The sequence below is a fragment of the Festucalex cinctus genome, chromosome 1 (genome assembly GCF_051991245.1).
Source record: "Festucalex cinctus isolate MCC-2025b chromosome 1, RoL_Fcin_1.0, whole genome shotgun sequence".
NCBI classification, from domain to species: Eukaryota; Metazoa; Chordata; class Actinopteri; order Syngnathiformes; family Syngnathidae; genus Festucalex; species Festucalex cinctus.
This window is the reverse complement of record NC_135411.1, coordinates 11,968,350-11,990,836: the sequence shown is the minus strand read 5'-3', so window position 1 is coordinate 11,990,836 and position 22,487 is coordinate 11,968,350. Positions and strand designations below refer to the sequence as shown.

General features: G+C 40.2%; 1 protein-coding gene and 1 long non-coding RNA gene across 3 annotated transcripts; one reads left to right on the top strand and one right to left on the bottom strand.

Annotated features, from left to right (window-relative positions):
* The first annotated feature begins 549 nt into the window (after positions 1-549).
* Positions 550-3,646, top strand: LOC144016005 (uncharacterized). 2 transcript variants are annotated; one of them, XR_013282824.1, is made up of 5 exons: positions 550-833; positions 1,313-1,368; positions 1,461-1,532; positions 3,146-3,319; positions 3,582-3,646. It is a non-coding gene; the product is annotated as an uncharacterized LOC144016005 (long non-coding RNA). The 2 variants fall into 2 exon arrangements; XR_013282825.1 differs by lacking the exon at positions 3,582-3,646 and having other exon boundaries at positions 3,146-3,507.
* Positions 3,647-4,759: 1,113 nt separating this feature from the next.
* On the bottom strand, positions 4,760-13,116 carry rheb (Ras homolog, mTORC1 binding). Its single transcript, XM_077516559.1, has 8 exons — positions 12,782-13,116; positions 10,092-10,163; positions 9,099-9,166; positions 7,377-7,459; positions 7,249-7,305; positions 7,115-7,162; positions 6,954-7,035; positions 4,760-5,596 (listed from the first exon to the last, which is right to left on the bottom strand). Exons 1-8 carry the CDS (start codon positions 12,831-12,833, stop codon positions 5,504-5,506), a joined length of 555 nt encoding a protein of 184 aa, XP_077372685.1. The 5' UTR covers positions 12,834-13,116; the 3' UTR covers positions 4,760-5,503.
* Positions 13,117-22,487: the final 9,371 nt, after the last annotated feature.

The window sequence follows — 22,487 nt, the reverse complement described above, 5'->3', positions numbered from 1 at the left end:
AGTTTGGCCACCCCTGTATTGGAGTTTCAAATTGGAATTTCAAACCAGCATTACGTCATTACATGTACCTGTGGTGCTCAGAACTCAACCTAACTTTATTTATAAAGCACTTTAAAACAAACATTTCTGCATACAAAGTGCTGTACATGGAGTAAAATTCAGTCATGCAGTAGAGACAGGTAAAAACAAACAAAAAATGAATAAATATCATAATTAGGTAAGTAAAAGCGAAGTGCGCATTAAGTTTGCGCATGCGCGAGAAAAAAAAAAACGAGGCTACCAACTCCCCTATCAATTTGAATGGCGGAGATTCGAGTGGTGACAAGCTTTGCGTAACTGTACACTTTAAAGCTTGTAAGTCAACTTCCCCGGTGTCAATAAACCACATGCTATGCATGTTAATAAAAAAACAGCAACTTTCCAGCGGTTAAAACGTTTCCAGAGCCGATTCCATCGAATCCAATTCATTTTCAATGACCGTTTGGTAGTTTCGCCTACCCACAATGCACCACGCCGCTACCCATAATGCACCTTGAATTCGAGATGCGCACTTCGCTTATATAAGTATAAATAAAATAATAAAGTCATACAATATAATTATATAAAACACTGAAGCAATGCTAACTCTCCTGCTGAGTCAAAAGCCAAAGAACAAAGATGTGTTGTTTTAAGACGGGTTTTAAAAGTGCATCATATTTAACAGAAAGTTACATTTCAGGCACCTGAATTGCTCGATCCCCTCTGAGCTTCTCATGAGTCCTCGGCACCTCCAGTAGTGTGGTCCGCTGACCTGAGGCACCAGCAGGTGCGTCGGGGTGGATGAGCGCCGACGGGTAAGGTGGGGCAAGAACATGTTGAGCTCATTCATGATAATTATCTGGATGAATGTCAAATTACATATTTGACAAGATACTTGGGAACATAGGGCGGGCGCATCTTTCAACTTAAGTGACATCTTCAAAATTGGAACGAGGACAATGTGTGAACTTAAGTCAATAATAGCGGCTATAAAAAAAAGTGACCGATAAAAAATTGGTCTCATTGGTGACGACGGTGAAACAATGCAGTCCGGTGCTGGCAGTCGGCTCTACAAGTCAATAAGTAGGCGTTTAAGTTTCAACATAACTATATTCAAGATAGAGCTTTCTAAAAAACCCACCTCGATCCATAACAAACATTTCCACACGCGTTGCCTGGCTCCTTCCGCACTACTGACCATAAGCGGCTCTTATTGGTGGTACGTGCGGTCACATGACAGAGCGCGGCAATACATCAAAGGTCATTTATAAAGGCAAGAGCGTACACTCAACAGGTCGTCTTGGTACTCTTGTTACAAACGGCACAAACCAAAACGTCCCAGCAAAGAAGGTAGGCTATAGATGTACTTTTCTACGTTCGAGTTTTACGAATGTGCCTTCATTTATTGATGTTGTTGTGAACCAAATGTATCTTTTATCAAGGTCAGCTCGTGTTGAACAGCACAATGAAGTTGTTGCTCTTGGCTTTGAGCGTTGCCCTGCTCATCAGCGTTGGTGAGTATCATTTTAATAAGTCAAGAGAACCTTTTGTAGTATTTTATTATTTAGGGAGGATAATGCTGGGGAAGAACAGAGTAACATAAAATCGGTCAATGTTTGGATCGGTTCGATTAAGTCTGGGAACTAAACGATTTTCGATTCGATATGATTCATTTCGATATTCAAAACTTATAGTGGCCCTGCGATTGGTTGGCGACCAGTCCAGGGTGTCCCCCGCCTACTGCCCAGAGCCAGCTGAGATAGGTGCCAGCAGCCCCCGCGACCCTTGTGAGGAATAAGCGGTCAAGAAAATGGATGGATGAAAACTTATAGTGACATTTGTTGCTTGCAGACGTTAATCTTAAATCACCACAATTTTTTTTTAAAATATCTTCAAACGTTTAAAAAACAACAATAATGTCTTCTATAGATGTTATTGACAGTTATAATTGTTTTGTTTCCTATTCAAAATAAGGATCAGGAAAACAAAAGGCTGACAATTTATTTTGAAATATAATCATTTAACCTTAAAAAAAAAAGACACTAACACATACAGAATATGTGCACAGTGTAAAGTCTTCAATGTAAGTCAGAAACATAAAAAATTGAGACGTGAAATAAACCTACCGTCCAGCCAAAAGAAATATGTAGCCACCTTATGGAACAATAAATCTGTCAAACACATTTTGACCACTTAACAAAAAATATTGCCAAAAGTGACCCCTTTTTTTTTTTAATCAACATTTTTTTTTTTCTTTTGGCATCACATTCATTTTTGGTTAATGTATGATGTTTTTGTTTTGTTTTGTATGTTTTTCACGCACACACACCATCGTTTTCTAGAAGTATTGGTATCTGCGCAACCAGACCTATATTTACTTCGTTCAACACCAAAAATTTGCAGTATCAAACAACACTAAAAGACACTTCAATTGACGAGTGTGACTGACTGTAAAAATGTCATATTAACAGCTCACGTGATTTTATTTGATTGTGTTTTCAAAAAATCCCAATGTTGATATCGTATCGATATCACGATTTTGGCCAAGGTATTGTGTCGGATCGAATCCAAAATCACTGGTATTGTCCATCCCTCATTGTCATGACCATGTCCAAGCTTTTTTGGAACATGTTGCAGCCATAAAATTCTAAGTTCATGATTATTTGCTAAAACAATACAATTGATTAGTTTGAACTAGAAGTATATTGTATTTGTAGTAGCATATTCAATTCAATATAGGTTGAATATGATTTGCAAATCATTGGGTTCTACAACGTGCCAACTTGATTGGAATTGAGTTTGTACGTTCCGACCCTCACCTGTGGTCACGAGCTGTGGGTCATTACCGAAAACAAGAAGCCGAAATGAGTTTCCTCCGCAGGGTGTCTTGGGGCTCTCCCTTAGAGATAGGGTGAGAAGCTCGGACATCCGGGAGGGACTCAGAGTCAAGCCAGCTGAGGTGGCTCGGGCATCTGGTTGGGATGCCTCCTGGACGCCTCCCCGGAGAGGTGTTCCGGGCATGTCCCACCGGTAGAAGGCCCTGGAGACGACCCAGGACACACTGGAGAGACGATGTCTCTCAGGGGTTAGGGGTCATTTGACCTTTTTTTTTTTATTTATTATTCAGGCGCAGGTGATGAGTTCCATGCGAAAGGCAGTCCTGATGTCCGTAATCAGATTGTCCAGCTCATCATCACCATGGTCAGATTGTCCAGCCTGGTCGCTACGGTCTGACTGGCCTCCGCCAACACACCCGCATTCGCCAGTTAGAGGAATAGATGCGAGAAGCACTCGTACCCCAGTCAGTACTTTTCTTTTCTTATGAAATGACAATAAAACAAAAACGTTATTGGGGGCGGGGGCGTTGGTTGGGTCCATTTGACACAGCTTTGAAATGGCAAATGGCCCATTCCACCCATTAAGTATGAGACTTCAGGTTGCAACAGATACAAGTCCTGAATCTCAAGACAAGCCAGACAAAAGCTCCAGAAAGACAAAACAGAGATGATGTCGTGAACCTGAAAGTCTTTTTTTTTTTTTTTTTTTTTTACTTTCTCTGATAGGTGCACCAAAGCGGCAGGAGAACTCAACCCTTGATGTCCTTTAATTGGCTTGCAAAGCATTATAAAGACAAAATAAATAAATAAATAAATACAAAGAAGTGCATACTTGAGTCTTTTTGTTGTTGTTGTTGGTGTTAAACATGAGTGTATGCTGATGGAATGGATTACTCAGAATGATACCATACCACAATATTTTGAGAAATTAAATTGAGTTTGAAATATTATTCTTCCTGTCGATGATAATCTCGATCTACAAGGTTACACCATAAAAACTTCCAACCTCAACTTTAAAGGCACGGTCTTCTGTTTTCACTCAGGAAAATGCACTATATAAATACAGGATGTATACCCAATCTACACCTCTGGGCTTTTGTTAATGTGTGGTGGTGATTTTTTCCTAAACCCCCACCCCACATTAACAGAAGCCCAGAGGTGTAGATTGTGAAGGAGTTCAGGTGTATAAATGCCATATTTATATAGTGCATTTTCCTGAGTGAAAACAGAAGACCGTGCCTTTAAAAAATATGTTACTGGTGGAGTCAAGCCAATATCCGAGTTTGGGTTTAAAATTGGGATTTCAAGCCAAATAAATAATTGTTAGGGTTTCTCATTTTGGGTAGGGTTCCAATTTAGATTTTCAAGATAGGGTTGTGATTTTCATAAGGGTTAAGGTATCAAACCAGGATGTGGGCTTCAAAATAGTTTTGAACTTCAGTTTGGCGTTTCAAGGCAAGATTATGATTTTGAAAAATGGTGAGTTAAGGATTAGTGCTTCAAATGATAAGTTTCAAGACTGGGTTAGCGTTTCAAATTAGGGTCGTAAACCATAGTAAGGCTTTTAAAGTGAGGCCGGGTACACACAAAGACAACTGGGGTGTTTTTGTCTCTCGATTTTTCCCCTTCCCGACCAAGACTATCCATCTTTTAAGATGGTCCAATCAGGTTATCTTTTGGTCTGAGGTGTGTTATAAGAGTAGATTTGTCTTGATATCAGGGTCCGAAATGGGTCGAGCCAAATATCTTAAATATTAAGAGCCCTGTTTCCGTGCCAAGTGCATTCCCATTTCTTTCTTTTGGTATTTTCCTAGACTTACCTTCGTTTGCGCCGCTTTAGGATGGAACATAGCGACCAATCGAAGCAGCAATCCCCTCAAAGAAAAGAAAGCGCAAACAAGCCCTTTTTTTTACATAACCACTTTGGGCTTTAATGATTACAATCCAAAACATTTGTACAACATTTTCAACTTTAAAAAATGGATGACGGTTTTTGTTTGCTTACTACTATTTGGCTGACACGTACTGCTATATGGAAACAAATCAAAAGTACCAGAAGAAACATCCGCTTTCTCCTGTTCTTATTATCATGATCATATGGTGGGGAAAAGGCTTGCTCCGATACACGCTTTGCGATGAAATTCATGAGCGTCACACGCTTCCCGCTTCCTCACCAAGCACACCCAAAGGAAAACATGGATGACGACAACGGATAAATAACGAGTTCCAGGGCCATGGAGGATTATCAGGACCCGGCGCGGTGGTGGAGAAGTGGCGTTAGCTAGCCTTCAAGTAAAACGGGATATCCTAGTGCAGTGCAGTTGTCCTGTCTGTGTTTTTGTTTGCACGGGTGCGCACTTCTGAGGTGACGTCGGCCCGTCGTTGACGGATGCTTCCGCGTTTTCAGCGAGCGCTTTAATGGCAAGAAACGACAGAACGATCATATGTTTCGACGGACCTGAACTGGCTCCTGCCGGTGCTCAGTCTGTGTATTTTTTTTTTTTTTAAGGCTTTGCGTCATAAAGCACTCGCTGAAAATGTTGGCATCCGTCAATGACGGGCTGACGTAACAACGAAAGTGCCCACCTGTTTGTTTGCGTGCATGTTTGTGTGTGTGTGTGTGTAGTCACGTTGGTTGCAGGCTCCGCCTACATGACGGCGCAAGACGTCTTGCCGGGCTGAGCGCCGCCGTCCATCTTCTCCGCCTCCAGGATCATCCTACGAAAAACCTCCACGGCCGTCTGCACACAAAGTTCATGACTAGTGCCGTCACTATCCAATATTTTTAGAATCGATTAATCTATCAATCTATTCAATCAATTAATCGACAAATCAGATTCATTTTAATTTTGCAGTAAAGTGTATTACAAAATAATTTTTCCCCTCACTACTGTTGATTACCAGTGATTAGTGCTTATTCCGTACTTCACAGTCACATAGTGATTTAAACAAAAAAAAATAAAAAAATAAATAAAAAAGGGGATTCTTATGTTACTGGTTCAGTCATTGTTTTCCAAAGTAGAAACCGATGTTTGCAAATGGCTTATTTTGATTAAAAACAGAAGATAATCAGTCTTCCAACATGAAGAACTACAGAAATCAGTGAACAATTACTGTTGATATTAAACGATAACGGCAATATCGTGATATCGGAATATTAAAACTGCCACAATATATCGTCATTGTCATGTCACAATATTAAAAGCAGCACATCTGTTAAAAAAAGTCAGGTTGATTTCCATTTGTGTAGTTCTAGCACCCTCTGGTGGCTAGTTTTTTTTTTTAGTGCAGTTTAATTTTCACAAGGCATGTTTTGGCTCTTCTATGTTTAAAATCCACGCTAATGGTCAGATGAAGGGGAACGTAACATACTTGTGAACAGGGTCAATATGTGGAGGAACTCAACTTATTGTATTTATTAATTTCTTATTTTATTAAATTGATTACTAATTTATTAATCATTAATAATAATAAAAATGTATTAATTTATTGTAATGCTTGTACTAGTGCCTCAATATTTCGATATTTTTGATGTATATATTTTTTAAATATTTTTCATTGCTGTAATGTACAAAAACACAATTTGGTGTATTTTTTGTTGTTGTATGACCTCTTTTTTTTTTTTTTTTTAACAATATTGTGACCTTTTGTATCGCCATCCTCCCCACAATATTGTGATAATTATCGTATCGTGAGCTTCATATCGCGCTAATATCGTATTGTGATGTTTGGATATCGTTACATCCCTAGTTTATATGCTGAAATCAGATGATTTGGACAATTAAAAAAAACAAAAGCCTCCAAACGATGATTAAAATAGCTGTCAATTAATTTGACAATCGATTACTCGATTAATTTTGACAGCTCTATTCATGACGCTGTTTTGACGCCCTCCATGGGCCTGATCCATCAAGATCCCAAATATCACTAACAGATGATGGGGAGTGTGTTGAACGTGATCTAAAGTGACTTGAAATTCGCTTCTTCCTCCCAAAAAAAGAAAAAGCGCATTTTGCACAAAATAAACTATCCCCAAGCTCCTGAAAAACTACCGAGCTGTAAATCTCCCAAAATGGGGCAAATATTTTCACTCAGTACCTGATTTTCTTTGGCCGAGGATTCCATGAAGGCAGCGTTCCAGGAGTCAGCTAATGCTTTCCCCTCTTCGCAGCTGATTACCCTATAATAAAAAAGATCAAGGCCACAACATTAGGTACATCTGCCTCTCCACCAACAGCACAGATTGTTTGACGACATACCGCTCCATGTGGAGGTCGTTCTTGTTTCCGACCAGCATGATGGGAACTCTAGCGCCGGGGGAAGAAAAGTGACACGTTTTCATACCTTTTCGGAATGCGCCCGCTGGCAAACAAGTCGAGGACGTGGTACTCACTGAACTTTCCCCACCATGTCCAGCAGTTTTTCGTGGATCACTTGGACCACTTCAAAGCTGCAAGAAACGTCCGTTTAATCAGTCATTTTGCCACTATGTTTGCCGTCGCTAGCGCAAGGAAGGCACACCTTTTATTGGACGTGACAGAATAGACCAGGATGTAGCCGTTTATGTCTATGGAGTACGTCTGTGGGAAGATGGAGTACTCATCCTGTGGAGATAGAAAAAGTAAAAGTACAATAAAAATTAGGGCTCGGTATTGATTCAAATTTCCTCAATCGATTAGATTTCGATTCACAAGAGTTCAGTTCAATTCAATTTCTCCCGATTCGATTCACTTCAATTCAATCCGATATTGTTAACTCATTTGCTCCCAAGCACGTAGAAAAATGTTCGATTTTAAATATTGCCATGATCCCAAAAACATATTTATACATTTTTTATTTATTTATTTATTTATTTATTTATTTAATGCTGGCGCATACAGAAGAATTTGATGCAGCCTCTGAACTGAAGAGGTCACTTAAAGCAAAGATAGTTATTACAAAAACGGCCAGCGGGTGGCAACAGAGTATAAGAAATCAACCACGGCCATGTTGCAACAAGCTGTTTTCCCTACAGCTTTAAACAGATTTGTGAATCATGATAAAACTTAGCTATATTCTAATGCTAATTGCTGCAAAATGGAAACAAATACAAATCTACTTTTTTTCCCGACGAGACTGTAATGTTTCTTTTGGTAGGTTCCATGTTTTTATAGCAATAGAATACGATATTCTGTGGGCGTTGCAAAATCAGTCAAAATCCAGTAAAACAGCCAGCAGCGAAGGGGATTGCTTCAGTGAAAATGGGAGTTATGAGTTAATAATGGAACATCAATTCTTCTTAAGTATCAAGGACATAATTAAATACTCCACACAAACTATTAATTAGAAATTAAATTTTATGGAGGCAATATCTGGTTAAATGATTTAGTTTATTAATGAAAGAAACATTTATTATAATCACTTAAGTGTGACACAAACATTGACATCAGCAAGGATGAGATGAAAATATTCTCATAATTCTAATTCAAAAATTGTAGTAAATATAAACTAAAAAAATATTCTGAATGGTGTTAAAGCGCAATAAGTCAAATCTTTCATAAATGTACGAAAATATATTTAAATTCATGTGAATAGTAAATTTCGAGAAAACTAATATACAAAAAATTGGCCTTTAAAATTATATTTTCTTATGAATTTATGGGAAAAGAGATATTAAAGTAATTGATTCATGGTTTATTGAATCAATATCAAGCTTGTAAAGGAAAATCAATTCAATATCGATTATCTGATTTTTTTAAAGTTTTTTTTTAAAGCCAGACCTAATAAAAATGAACACTTTGGGTTTGGGAGATAAATATTGCTCCAAATAGTAGGACTCCCTTCTGTAGCATGGTTAATAAAATCTAAATATTCAACGACTAGTGATATTTTTTCCCTTTTAAAAAAATGCAAGTTTTCCCCCAGTGCTTTAGAAGCCTGGTGGCCAGCCAGGCTTTCCTCATTTGACTTTCCTTCTTCTGTACGGATGTATAGCAATACCAAAATAAATACATTGAAATGACGAAAAAGGTAATTTTCACTATAATTATATTTTTATTATTTGTAATATAAGATTAGTTTATTACTTTTCTTTTTAAAACATTTTCATTTATATTTTATTTTGTTAACATAAATGTTTTTCAATTTTATTTTTCGTTATCTCGTTAGTTTTTGTTACCTATAATAACCTTGGATCTGATATAGCTGATCATAATGCTGAAAAGACTAGTAGTGTGTATTTATTTTTCAGGAGGGGTGTCCTACCTGTCCCGCTGTGTCCACCAACTGAAGATGATATTCCTGTCCGTTTATCGTGATCATTTTAGTAAATGCTGCAGAGTGAAGAAGAAGAAAACTCATAAGACAGTGTGATACATCTCCAGATGCTCTTCGGAGTGGATCCATTGCGAGCGGGTTCACCGGGTGCAGGCACGCGTCGATATTGCGCCCGCTCGCAGAGAACGCTGACACTTTGCTTTTACACTAACTGCTTACAAGTTATTTATAGCGGCACGCCAGACAACAGGCTCAGGATAAAACGACAAAGCCTTCAGGAAAGTTTGGATTGCGGATTCACTAGTCTCTGAAACGGCTGCTGGATTGGACATTGATTAAGTCATTTCTCCTATTATGGAAAATGCACTTTTGAATGGCAGCTATTCAATTATTGTAGTTCAATCAATGGAAAACCGCTAAATTAATCTAAAGTCATCTGCCCATTTCTGCAAATTTGTGTGAGCAAGCTATTCATTTACATAACCCACCCCGAGTTATCCGGTTCCTGACTTCAAAACGTGGCTGAGTGAAGATCCACAATCTTCAAAGGACGGCTGATATTAGGCAAAAGGCGGGGGCCACCCTGGATTGATTGCCAGCCAATTGCAGGGCACATAAAGACTAACAGGCACTCACACAAGCATTCATCCAAGTGGCCAATACAGAGCAGCAGTCTGTGTGTGGAACGCATGCTCCCTCTAGTGACATGTGAAAGAATGTGCATAAAGTTATGGTGACTTACAATGTTATATATACTTTTAAAATAATGTTAAATGTACTTTTTAGGAATAAAACCTCAGAGTATTTGGAAGCAGGCCTGCCACAGACATGGTATTAAAACATCTGGGAACTGCTTTAAATAGTACATTTCAATTTGTTAGCCTGATGCAAATCCTTATGCAAATTCAAAACAGACAAAATCCTGATTGCAAATGGGACAAATAAAAAAAGACAAAGTGATCCACCTTATCTAGTACTTACTGTTTTCTATTGTGGGGTCATAGGAGTCGACAAATTGGCCCTCGACAAACTGAATGGTCAGAGACGACTTTCCTGTAAAAGAAAAATCATCGTAAGAGCAATCATTGGAAATGTGAGGTTGGCAGGTGTGGCTCACTGGATAGGTGGACTCACCCATCACTTGGCATTGTCCTTTAATTGTTTTGCACCCAATCTTAATATTACTACAGAGATCATTTACAGTCAACTTTAAAATAAACAGAAATAAATTCTATGCCCGGATTACAATATTTCCCGTAAGCGTGCACTTGTCTTTAACCAACTCATTCACGCCCAGCCATTTTCACAGAAGCAATCCCGTTCTCTCCCGGCTGTTTTACTGGATTTTGACAGATTTTGCAAGTCCCACAGAATATTGTGTTCTATTGCTATAAAAATATGGAACCTATCAAAAGAAAGATTAAAGTTTCTTCTTTCATTCGGAAAAAAAAGTAAGTTTCTATCTGTTTCCGTTTTGCAGCAATTAGCATTAGAAGAGAGCTAAGTTTCATCAGTTTTCACAAATCTATTTAAAATTGTAAGTAATTTAGCTTTTATTCGAGATGGCCCTGGTTGATCTCTTTTGCTCTGCTGCCACCTGCTGGCCGTTTGTGTAATAACTACCATTTCTGCAACCCTTCTTTGCAGTTGAGAGGCTGCATCAAAGCCTTCTGTATGCTCTAGCATAAAAAAATAAAAACACAAAAAACAAAAAAAAACGTATAAATACGTCTTTGGGACAAATCATTTAAAAAAACGGATTTATACGTTATTGGGAGCAAACGAGATTAACAGATGCCTTGACTCAATTCAATTACTAACAGAGGCCCTGCCCAAATTTCATCAAATGTTGGCAGCCGCTCTACTGGATGCCATGACCCAAATACCTCAAATACTGGACTAGCTTTTAAAACGCCCTACCTACATGACTGTTACTTCCTTGACTGCAGTAATGGTTTTCATGCCAATCAACGCCTGCTGTATTTCCTCATATACTGCCTTTGCTAGAATAGACACCATACCCCAAATAATTTATTTCCTGCCCCTAATTACCATAATTCTAATATTCTGCTCTAACACACACCTGAGCCTCAACTACCACACTTGGTCAATGAAGGAAGGGCGTTATCAATGGTATCAAATAGGGGTGTTCGATACCACTTTTTTTTGTTTTCTTTTTCAAAATCGACACTAGTACAAGTATGTACTCGTTGAGTACTCACTGATACAGAATACAGATACATCTAGTACTCTATATATAAAATGGCATTAAACACAATGAAAAAAAATACACACTGTATCAAACTGCTGTAGTATAGCGCCAACTAATGCCAAGGAGGACTTACTACATGTCTTTTTTTTTTTTTCTTTTTTCTTTTTTTCTTGCCGTATCTGTATCGGGAGCCTCCATGAGTATCCAGCAGAGGTGGGTAATCCAGGTCCAGAAAGTAAAAACCCTGCCACAGTTTGGCTTTAGCCACAGGTGCATCTAATCAACCAGCAGGTAAACAAGTGACTGTAAACGGTGGCAGGGTTTTTACTTTCTGGACCTGCATTACCCACCTCCGTCCAGAGGTGGGTAATCCAGGTCCAGAAAGTAAAAACCCTGCTACAGTTTGGCTTTAGTCACAGGAGGTTCTACTTGACCGATTGGTAAGTAACTTGTTTATCTGCTGGTTGATTAGATGCACCTGTGGCTAAAGCAATAGTGTGGCAGGGTTTTTACTTTCTGGACCTGGATTACCCACCTCTGATAATAGATATTTGGAATTGGACAGTATCAAAGGAAGGATGAAGGCTATATGAAGCAAACAAAGATGTAGAAAAGGAAGGGAAGGGCTCAATGCCACGTTTTAGGGACAACACAAAAACAAAGCCCATACCCTGATTTGCAACCTTAACCCTGGCTTTAAACCCTACCTTGTAACGCTAACTTAGGATACAAACCCTAACTGCAAATCCTAACCCTGGCGTGAAACCATAACTTGAAACCAGGACCCTGGCTTTTAACCTTCAGCCTGGCTTTAACTGCCTTTAGATACCCTATTTTCAAACCATAACCCTTTCTTGACGCAACTGTTTTTATTGAGACTGATACAGATAAGAATAAGCATAGATACAATAAAATAACTTTTTTAAATGTGTTCTTGGCCTGTGTATTAGGCTTCATTATTTATAGTTATATAAACGCCTGGCACACATTGCTGATGAGTAAATGTAGGCCCTTCTAGCACTAGCTACAAATATGGAGTAATTATGTAAAAAAAAAAAAAAATCTACAAACTGAATATTAAAGCATCCATCACACTGGCCACCCTCCATTTTTTTTTTTTAACACATCTAAGCTAAACTGCGCCCGATTGTCGCGCTAGCGGTGACATAACCGGCCAGTCATGCGTCAAATCCATCCGCTCGCCTCGCATTAGCGTAGGGGGCGTGGCTTCTCGCCGTCACGTCGTTGTTTGATGGCGAAAGTATGTCAAAAATGTTGACCGTTTAGCTGTTAAGGCGGAGGCCTGGCGCCGGCGCCGGAGCCGCCTTCACCTGGGTGAAGGGAGGGAGGGATGCTGCAAGCAAGGACCCGAACAGGGCCCGCAACAGCCTAGCCCCGGCCGCAGGCACCCTTCATCCGGAGAAGAGCAAACCCTTCTCGTCGAGTGAGCGGCCCTCACCTACGGATCGGTAGCCGAGGATGGCGAGCTTTCGTGACTTGGGCTGCGGCATGTCTCGCTCTGGTTATCGCATCGAGTCCTCGGGGTTCGACCGCAACCTCCAACCGGAATGGCACCCGAATCCCAAGGAGCGCGACGACTGGCACATACAGCCCCCAATCCACACAGCCGGCGACGTCCTGTCCTCCGCGTTGCCTCCGAGGCTCGTCGCCCGCAACCCGTATTGGAAGAGATCGGTGGAGTTTATTTCAGGTCATACGCGGGAAAGCGTGGAGTGGCTTTTGGTTTTCAATAACTGCGTCACTCCCCTTCTCGTTGTAATGAATTAGTAATTACTGCTCGGCCCCTATTGGCTAAAGCCAGAAAGAAGGCGTGCTCGAAGGGCCATTGTAAGCCCACGATTGGACAACGCGCCTGTTCGTCATATAACAAGCGGTAGGGGTCGAGGATGTGATTGGTCGACGCGACCATCGTGACTAGTTTTGTCGTTCACATCTTTGAAGGGTCAGGAAGCAGGGATGCTGTTACAAGCACGACGTTACGTGTATTTCCATCTTTTCTTTTTCATTCAAGATTTTATGTACATTTTGAAACACAATGTTTATTGGGGTCAATATATATATTGTTACAATACTTTTTATGCGCAACAGCAGTATAAAACAGAGGGAATGATCATTTTGTCAATAAATTGCAGGTTTGAATCAACGTTTGATAACGCATCAAGCATTTATCGATTAAGAGTCAATCTTCTTCTTCTTCTTTCGGCTTTTCCCTTCAGGGGTCGCCACAGCGAATCAGTTGCATTAAGAGTCAATGATGAAACTGATTTATTTATATTTTTAATTGCAACATCAATACCTAACAGAATAAGAGCTGGCTTTAGGCAGTACGCAGGGTACACCCTGGACTGGTTGCAGCCAATCGCAGTTATTTTATTACATTTAAATGTATTATGTTTTAACAATATAATTTTGTGAATAACTTAAAAAAAAAGTGCAAAACACTTTTTAGCTAAAATATTTTGATAAGCATTACCCATATTGTGATTTTGCCCATTATTAAATCTTATGTTTATCATTAACAGTCGTCCTAATAGTATAGTAGGTGAGGAAATGTACTTGTCGTAAAATAGATCTGCTTATTTATTTATTTATTTTCACCAATTTAAGCAACCGGTATAATAGTAGTAGCTGATTTCCCTCAAATACACTTCATTATGTTGTCATGCCTAAAGTCGGCCAGTAGATGTCCACATTGCATCACACATATCAAATCCAACTCACTCAGCGCCAATCAGTCACTTATTTACAAAAAATAAAAAATAAATAAAAAAAAGGACAAAAAGAAAAAAAGAAGCTGTATTTTACAATAATTTCTATGACGACCCTACATCATAGCTACTGTTTACTTCCACTCTTGGTGGTATCTAATAAGAAGCCAGACTCAGCCAAAGCCTCTTTGACACGGGACCACAGGAACCTCAGGCACATCAATCAGGCGGCCATTACACACAAACAGTGATCATTTCGGCTGATAGCATGACGTCCGTTCCACTAAAAAACCCGCTTCTTAATATAACCGTGGCTTGGAAAAGGCAACCGCAGGCATGCGACAATGGCGTAGCAAGTGAGGCCACAATTAGTGGGTTAAGCCCGCGGGCAGATGGTGGAATTCCAGGCAAAGGTGGTGAGAGGATGGCATTCCTCTTTTGACGTTTACTTGCAAGACCGACCTAATGTCTCTAATGTCTTTTTCCAAACATTACATGCTAGAGAAAAGTAGTTTTCTGCCCCGCCCATACCATGTAATCACCAAAACGCCCAAGGCCATAGTCGGTAAAACCCAAGTGTTTTACTTGCACACACTTGTCAGCACACATGGGAGGAAATCTGCATGTCAGCAGTAGACCATTTTCTCTCTCTGACATTGGGGATCACAAAAGGGGACAGTGGATGGAGAAAGCTGTCGGGTACCGACACTACATACAAAAAAAAATGATGACCAGGAATAGGTCACGCTGGTAATAGTGGCTAGGGATTAGTGTGTGCTGACACAGGCCGACAATAAATACCCGTCCCCAGAACTATCAACAGGTGGGTGACAAGATTGTTTCACTTTAATAAAAAGGCTTAAACCGAGCCTTGGTGAAATAATACATTTAAGCTCTTTGCGGTGCAGAGGCCTTCCATGATGGCCCAGACAATGAGGGTGATTACACACTGGAAACCTTTAACAGGTTTTAATCAGAATGGGGTTCGCTAGGTCAGGTAAAGTAAATGAACTCGAATACGGGTTCAACATGGTGGAAGACCACCAAACTGACTGGCGAGGTTTGGTTGTATTGAGAATGCCATCCGATCCGATCTTTGCATTGCACCTTGGAGTGGTTCCCTGGTGCAGGTAAAGTGTGGACTGAACCAAGTAGTCCAAAAATGGCAGAAAAAAAAATCTGATGTGGTTCCATGGAGTCTTCACTGAACCTGCCATGCAAGTTTTTGTAATGTGCAAGGAAACCAGATTACCTGAAGAAAATCCAGACAGGCATGGGGTAGAACATGTAAACTTCAAAGAGAAGGCCGGAGTCCAGGTTTGAAGACTGAACCAACTGGTCCAACATTCCCAAACTAACTCCGGCATGGTTTGGCTGTGGTGAACGAGATTAGACCCTGATCCACTCCAAAAACCTTTGAGAACTTCAAAAGTGGAAGAAAAACAACCACCTCAACAGTGATTACATATGTTAGGTCCAACCGCAATGATTCGATTTAAGTACCCCAATCGGGGGCAGCGTGGATCAGTGGTAAAGTGGTCGTCTCACAACCCATGGGTTTGTGGGTTCCATCCCATGCCATTATGACTGCGTCAAAGTATCCTTGAGCAAGATAATGAACCCCCAAGTTGCTCCTGATGCTGTCATCAGTAGGTGAACGAGTAATTGAATGTAAAGCGCTTTGAGGGCCTTGTAAGGTGGAAAGGCGCTATATAAATGAAGTACCATTTACCATTTTGGGAAAGCCCTTGACTTCCTTGAAAATGTACCCCCCTTAAAAGTGGCAGGTGGTTGTGTGTGACTTTCAACATATTTTTGGTAAGTCTGTAGTCGCGCATGCTTGCGGACACCAGGCAGGAGCTTGAGCCTTGTCAGACTCCGTTAGTATGCCAGCCTGCATGCCAGTTGAAGCAAATCGGCCACATCCTCCAGCTGGACTGCGGCCACCGACGGGCACCTGGACCCATGCTCGTGAAAACAGAATTGCATATTTAACTCTGAGGAAGGCGCTCACGTCTCAGCATGTGCACGGTGTTCTCCTGGCAAGAGAATCACTGTTGCTGTTTTCCCTGTGTATGCATAATTTCTTATTTTATTTTTTTAAAGAAGACCTTTTTTAAGCTATTGTGACTTGTAGTGTTGGCTGGTGTCCAGAGTCATGTGGGCCTGAAAAGGTAACCGCTCACAAGCTGCCATTGTGGGGGATCCAGTGATTACCATATCAGCGTGGCGTGAAACATTTATGGCAGTGACACGCTCTGGCAAGTGCCATCATTTTCTAGAGCGGAGCATTGTCACATCCCATTGTGTGAAGCGGCCGCTCCAGAACAATAATCCACCGTGAAACCGGAACGGATGGAAATGAGAACGTTGAAATATAGCTCGGTCCATCGCACCTGACGTACCTTGAAGGCCTCGTTCCAGCTACTGTCAACTTACAGTACATCTAAGGCAGAGCCTCATCTGCCGTTTTCAAAGCGGGAATTCTCCCAGTGCCATCCCGCTGCTCCAGAGCTCATTAGTAAATCTCGCCGAGCTAACCCCCGCTGCCCTGCTATGTAGAAAAATCACTAAATTTGTAATCAATTTACTGGAATTTACTCAAAGGTCTCAAATCAGGCAACGAGGGGATGGGTTAGTGGGAAAACAAAGTTGTTCACAGAATCTTCAAGTTTGGCCAACTTAATGCTTGGAGCTAGCATAAAAAACTTGTAGCTGCACTATTAGCTAAAGCTTAAGTTTAGAACCTAAACTACATATAAAATGTTAATTAATGTTGGAAGACTTTACTTTTTACTTGCTTTGCCAACTATAAGGAGGTGATGTTTCATCTGTTTTTGTGTGTGATAGCACATCTTCTAATAACCTACACTTTTTTTTTTTTTCATAGCATTCAATGAATGTAATCCACATCCTCTTGTAAACAGTTTTGGTTTAAGTGAACTGGCCGTTCGTGTTTTTGTACCCCTCTAATACAGTAAAATCTTCATTAGACCCAATATTTGAGTTTTGGACTTCAATGAATGTTTTGTAACCATAACAAGGCAGTTTAATCTTCTATTATGATTGTTCATCTGTCTGTGCCCTGCGATAGGCTGGCAACCGGTTCAGGGTGTACCCCGTCTACTGCCGCCCGAAGACAGCTGGGATAGGCTCCAGCACGCCCGTGACCTTCGTGAGGATAAGCGGTAATGGATGGATGGATAAATGAACGTGAGGATTTTAAAATGTTGACAAATTATCATCTTTAATCAATGTCATTTACGTTTTTGTAAACATAAGACAATTTAGTCTTCAATGAACTTGTATGAATGTTTTTGTATGTCAGAATCAATTTAGCATATTTTACGAACCAGTTTCTTTATTATTTTACACTAGGGGTGTGAATTGCCTAGTACCTGACGATTCGATTCGTATCACGATTCACAGGTCACGATTCGATTCGATACCGATTAATCCCGATACGAATTTACAAGTCGATTGTTGCGATTTTTTTTCATTCAAATTTAGAAAATACTAATCAGTAAGCTTGTAGAGTGTAAGATTTATATGAAAATGTATTATTTATTTATCTGAAATTTCAGTCTTACAGAGGTTGTAATTTGTTTCATGTTTGAACAGCATTGAAATAAAATATTAAGGCTTAATGTTCCGTTCATATAACATTCTTCCATGCTTAAGGTGTGAATCCTAAAAAAATAAATAAATAAATAAATAAATAAATAAATTAAAAAAAAAATCGATTTTCCCGATTATTGAATCGATTCGAGAATCGCGCGATGTAGTATCGCGATATATCGCCGAATCGATTTTTTTTAACAGCCCTATTTTACACAGTTTTGACAAGTCTTCAATTAACTGAACTTGCTCAGTTTTGCAAATAGGCCAATTTACAAAAAAAGCAGTGTATGTGTTATTGTAAATATTGAAGATAATTAATTAGACCTAAATTAACGTGTTTGGTAAGCATCAATGGAGTCACCGAACGGTGCCAATACGCATTCGCAAGATCCAGGAAGGTCGACCCATTACTCACTGACTGTGATCACAGGACCTCTCAACAAGATTAGCCAAACTCTGAGCGACCACTATGCTCACAGTCGTGCTAATATCAGGACTCATTTAGGTTCCTCAGCGGTGCTTCATCACTTGCCTGTTGCAGTCACAGCCACGCTAGCATCGTTCTGCTGCATCAGCAAACTCTGATTCGACCACTTTGGAGCCCAGTTAGCTATCCTGCAAATGTTACAGATGTTATCTCGATATGCCGGAATTAACCTGGATCGCGCTCTCCCTCGGGTGTCGTTATCGTCCATTCATCACGTCGGCCCAGTTTGTTTAGTTTGTATCTGGCCGCAGATCTAACTACTTGTACAGATAGCCGGCTAGCCTGTAGCGAGATTAGTGGATAACAAAATAGGCTGCAGAGGAGTTTCACTTATCTGATAAGGAAGGAGAACAATATTCCAAGAACATGAAGGATGCTTATCTCATTTGTTTAGGCTCTCTTATCGCCGACTGGCTTCAAAGTTAACCAATGACAACGTAATATTGCCTCCATTACTTGCACCACCAAACACTGTTTTCTGTTTTGTAACCATCAAAAACTGGTTGTGAGTGTTTAAAAACTAACAACAATAATTTAATTGATATTATGATATGGATATGAGGGGTTTAATTTTACTGGTGAGATTATATTTAGAACAGACCCGTGGTTGACTAATGTTTTTGTTTTTGCTGGTGATGCCTGATTTAGAGTCTTCAGTGAATCTAACGGACTATACTTATCTTTTTTTTAAATTTTTTTTATCAACATCAAAGACAATTTGGAGTCTTCAATGTTTATATATGTACTGCAAGTAGCTCTAAGGCAATTTAAAACATATGTGTCAAATTCAAGGCCCTGGGGCCTCATCCAGGCCTGCCACATCATCTTATGTTGCCTGCAAAATAAACAAATTTGCCTCAACATCCACAATTCTTGCTAAAAATCTGTACCAAAATGTCAAATCATCATATGTAATACAAATGTTGAGGGGCATTTTTGCTACCTAACCCATTTTTACAGTAACTATTCTTTGGCTTTTGGCTTAGAATGAGACTCGGGATTGTTTTAGTGTTTTAGGATTTCTGCAGGAGGCTAATTGTGTTTTGAATCTATTGTTTTAACTGTCTTTGCTATTGTATGACTGATTTTTACTCCATGTATAGCACTTTGTATGCCCCAAAGGTTTTAAAGTGCTTTATAAATAAAGTTGAGTAATTTGAACAATAGTTGAACAAACTATTAACAAAGAAAATCTTGTCCGCGTTACATTGTAGCACCCCTAATCCCAATGTATTTGTTTTTGTAAATACAAATGAACAAACCCAAGGCACATGATTTTGTAATAGAACACTGTACAGTCTTCATTTAGCCTAAATAAGAAATACATCAGACAATGTAGTCTTTGTCGAACTCACCAATTTTTAGTGTTTAATGAATAAAAAATAAATGCTTTTGTAACAACAAAGACAATTCATCCTCAAATCTAAAGGATGCGCTTTTGTAAACATTGAAAACAATTTTGTCTTCAGTGAAAGTACAAACACCGTTTTCTAAATACTGAAGACAGCTAAGTCATCAGCGTACCACACGAACTTGTTTTTGGACAGTTGGAAGAAGTTGAAAACCCACTCAAGTACGTCGAACCAAGAACCTTCATGCAATAAGGCAACAAGGCTAATCACGATTCAACCTCCATCAATCTCCGTTAGTTAGCATGACAGGCTGCTTTGTGTCGCCTGCAGGTTTTGCGCTCAAATTTGCCAACATCCAGATTCTTGGCTTCCACCACGCTCCATTAGTGTAGCGGATGTGTCCACCGGTGTCAATATTCACACATGCGCCCGTTGAATAATTGATGATGATCAGCTCGGGCGCTTATACCTACTTTCCCCCGTTTAATGGCCCCAATCCTCAGATGGGCTTGCGGCATGCAAATGCATCCTTCTCTCCGACCCTAACTTGTCTCGTGTTCTAACCTAAAGCGCTTCCTCGGTTCGCGGCGTGGCCCTCGGGGAGTCATGTAGAGACACTAAAAGCTAAAGTGTTGGCAGGTGCTTCTCACACTTCAACAGGCCTCAAGGCGGATTCTGTGGTGGAGAGGCTTTGACTGTAATGAATGAGCACTTGGGGGCATGTAAACCCATCAACCACCACGTTAGGCACATGTGGAATTGGAGCTGAGATCCAATACATGATCATTCGTGCCCAAGAAGTAACTCGCAGTTTCAAAAAAAGTTGGTGACCCATCTATCGTAAAAACCGGTGTAGCGCTTTCCCTTCCTATGCTCTAAGTTGTGCTTACTTTTCTATCAATATCAATTGCACTGTTTTTTATTTTCCATCGATAATCCCCTGTTGTTCCGGCATCACAAAAAAAGCCAATATCAACTCTAAATCCCGGCATGAAGTCTCCTGCCTGGCACTAATCCATTGTGATATAATCCACCTATTCTTGAGCACCAAATGCATCATTATGACAGGATGCGCTCATCTATTTATATGAAAGATGACACCTCAGCTGTGTGCCGACACACCCCTGCGGTGGCAACATGAGGCTCGCATCACACGCAATCAAATATGCAGAAAAGGCTTTACTTGTTTAAGGAGGTGGCGCGAGAAGTCGGACTAGCGAGCATGCTCAATCAACGCCAGAAAAGTTGTCACGATGACACGAGTCGCCGCCGTAACGCGACCACAGGCTTCATTACTCTTCATTAAAAACACATCTTTTATCCCACAGGTTTTTTTTCTCGCACCCCGGAGGAACAGATGTGCGGAAACAGCTTGACATTTAAATGACAGGAAAATGGGATCTAGCATTCCTCGCGCATTTGCGAGACACCTTTTTATTACGACGTGTCATTAGCGCCTTAAATGAGAACCGGCACAGTTGCGTACCCTCAAGGGTGACAAAAATGATCTTCTGTAAAGGGTTATCTGGTTATGTGGCAATGTCATGACTATGCATGGTCTTACCCATTGGAGACTCACCAGACAATAGATGCAATTAAAACATTCTGCTTCTACATAACGATAACCCCCAGCTTTGATTGGCAATGTTAGAGAGATTACTTGCAGTATGTTTATGAGTGTTTATGCTTAGTTAGTTGTTGTTGCATTTTTTTTAATATACAAGAGGATCACACAATTACAAACAGCTGTCAAATAAAAACATACAATATTTACTTATTCACATTAAATTCATAATTGAATCACTAATGTAAATACATAAAATAATTTTCTTCTGGCCGTAATCAATGCCTAATCACCCTGTACTATATCATGTTTATAAGCCATAAACTCACAGATTCTGTTTGTTGACATGGTGTAAAAAAAATATGATCATTTATTTTAAAAATGCACAGCTGTGACAAGCTGCAGCACACTCCAACCCTCTCTGATGTCCAATTCAGCAAAGTCAATATTCCAGCTGTCACTCATAAGTGCTGATGTAGCCGCAAGGCAATGTGGCGAGTACACCAGAGTTGGAGATGGCTGCTAACTGTCATCCGAGTTCTTTTGATTACCGCGCACTTGCAGAAACGATGACTAAGGCCAATGTTAAGTGCGGCCCCCGTTCTGTAGCATCGGCCGGAAAATTGGATCAAGACGCATCGGCCAAACTTTAAAGTTCTATAATGTGATGGGTGACTTTTCCTGATGCAAGAATCATTTTTTTGTCAACTCTTGCCAAAGAATATAAGTTATTAATGATGGTTCAACACTTTTTAGGGAAAACAGAGAAAGCAAGTGTGAAGGAAATCATAGTGTCATGAGCAGGGAGCGCTGAAAAACATTAACAGCGATACACCGTCTCTGCCTGAGACTTTGAGGAGTAAAAGTTTCATGATTCATGGCGAGTCATCAAACCTGTCTACATGTCTTTACTAAAACTACAGTGTTTTGCAAATTATTGTCGCCCATCTGTCCAAGGATAATATTTGGTAGAAATTGGGGAAAATCACTAGGGCAAGTTGGCTTGTTAAACGTGTATCCAAGGATCTTTTGTCGCTGCATCTACCGGGTGGATCATCTTAATGATTGGTTCTCAAACTCGTCAATCAATCTAACAACGTTCAGCCATTCATGGTTGTTGCTCCACCGATCTCATCGCATACTTTGGAAATAGTTGAGAGCCGCAAGAGGACATCAGTCTATGAAGTGAGGCCGGCTGCAGAGATTGCAAAGACTGGTGAAGATGAGCTAGCACGTTCCCGACATTTGATAGGAGTTTCCCTCGGATGAGCAGGAGAGCTGGTAGGATAGTCTTCTGCATGCGCATTTTAAAAGTGACAAACGGACGTTTGGCTTCGACTTTTCAAGAAGATTCTTGAATACACCTTTAAGGTCCACTGGTTAATGACCGAAATGATCCTAAAGTCTTCCTA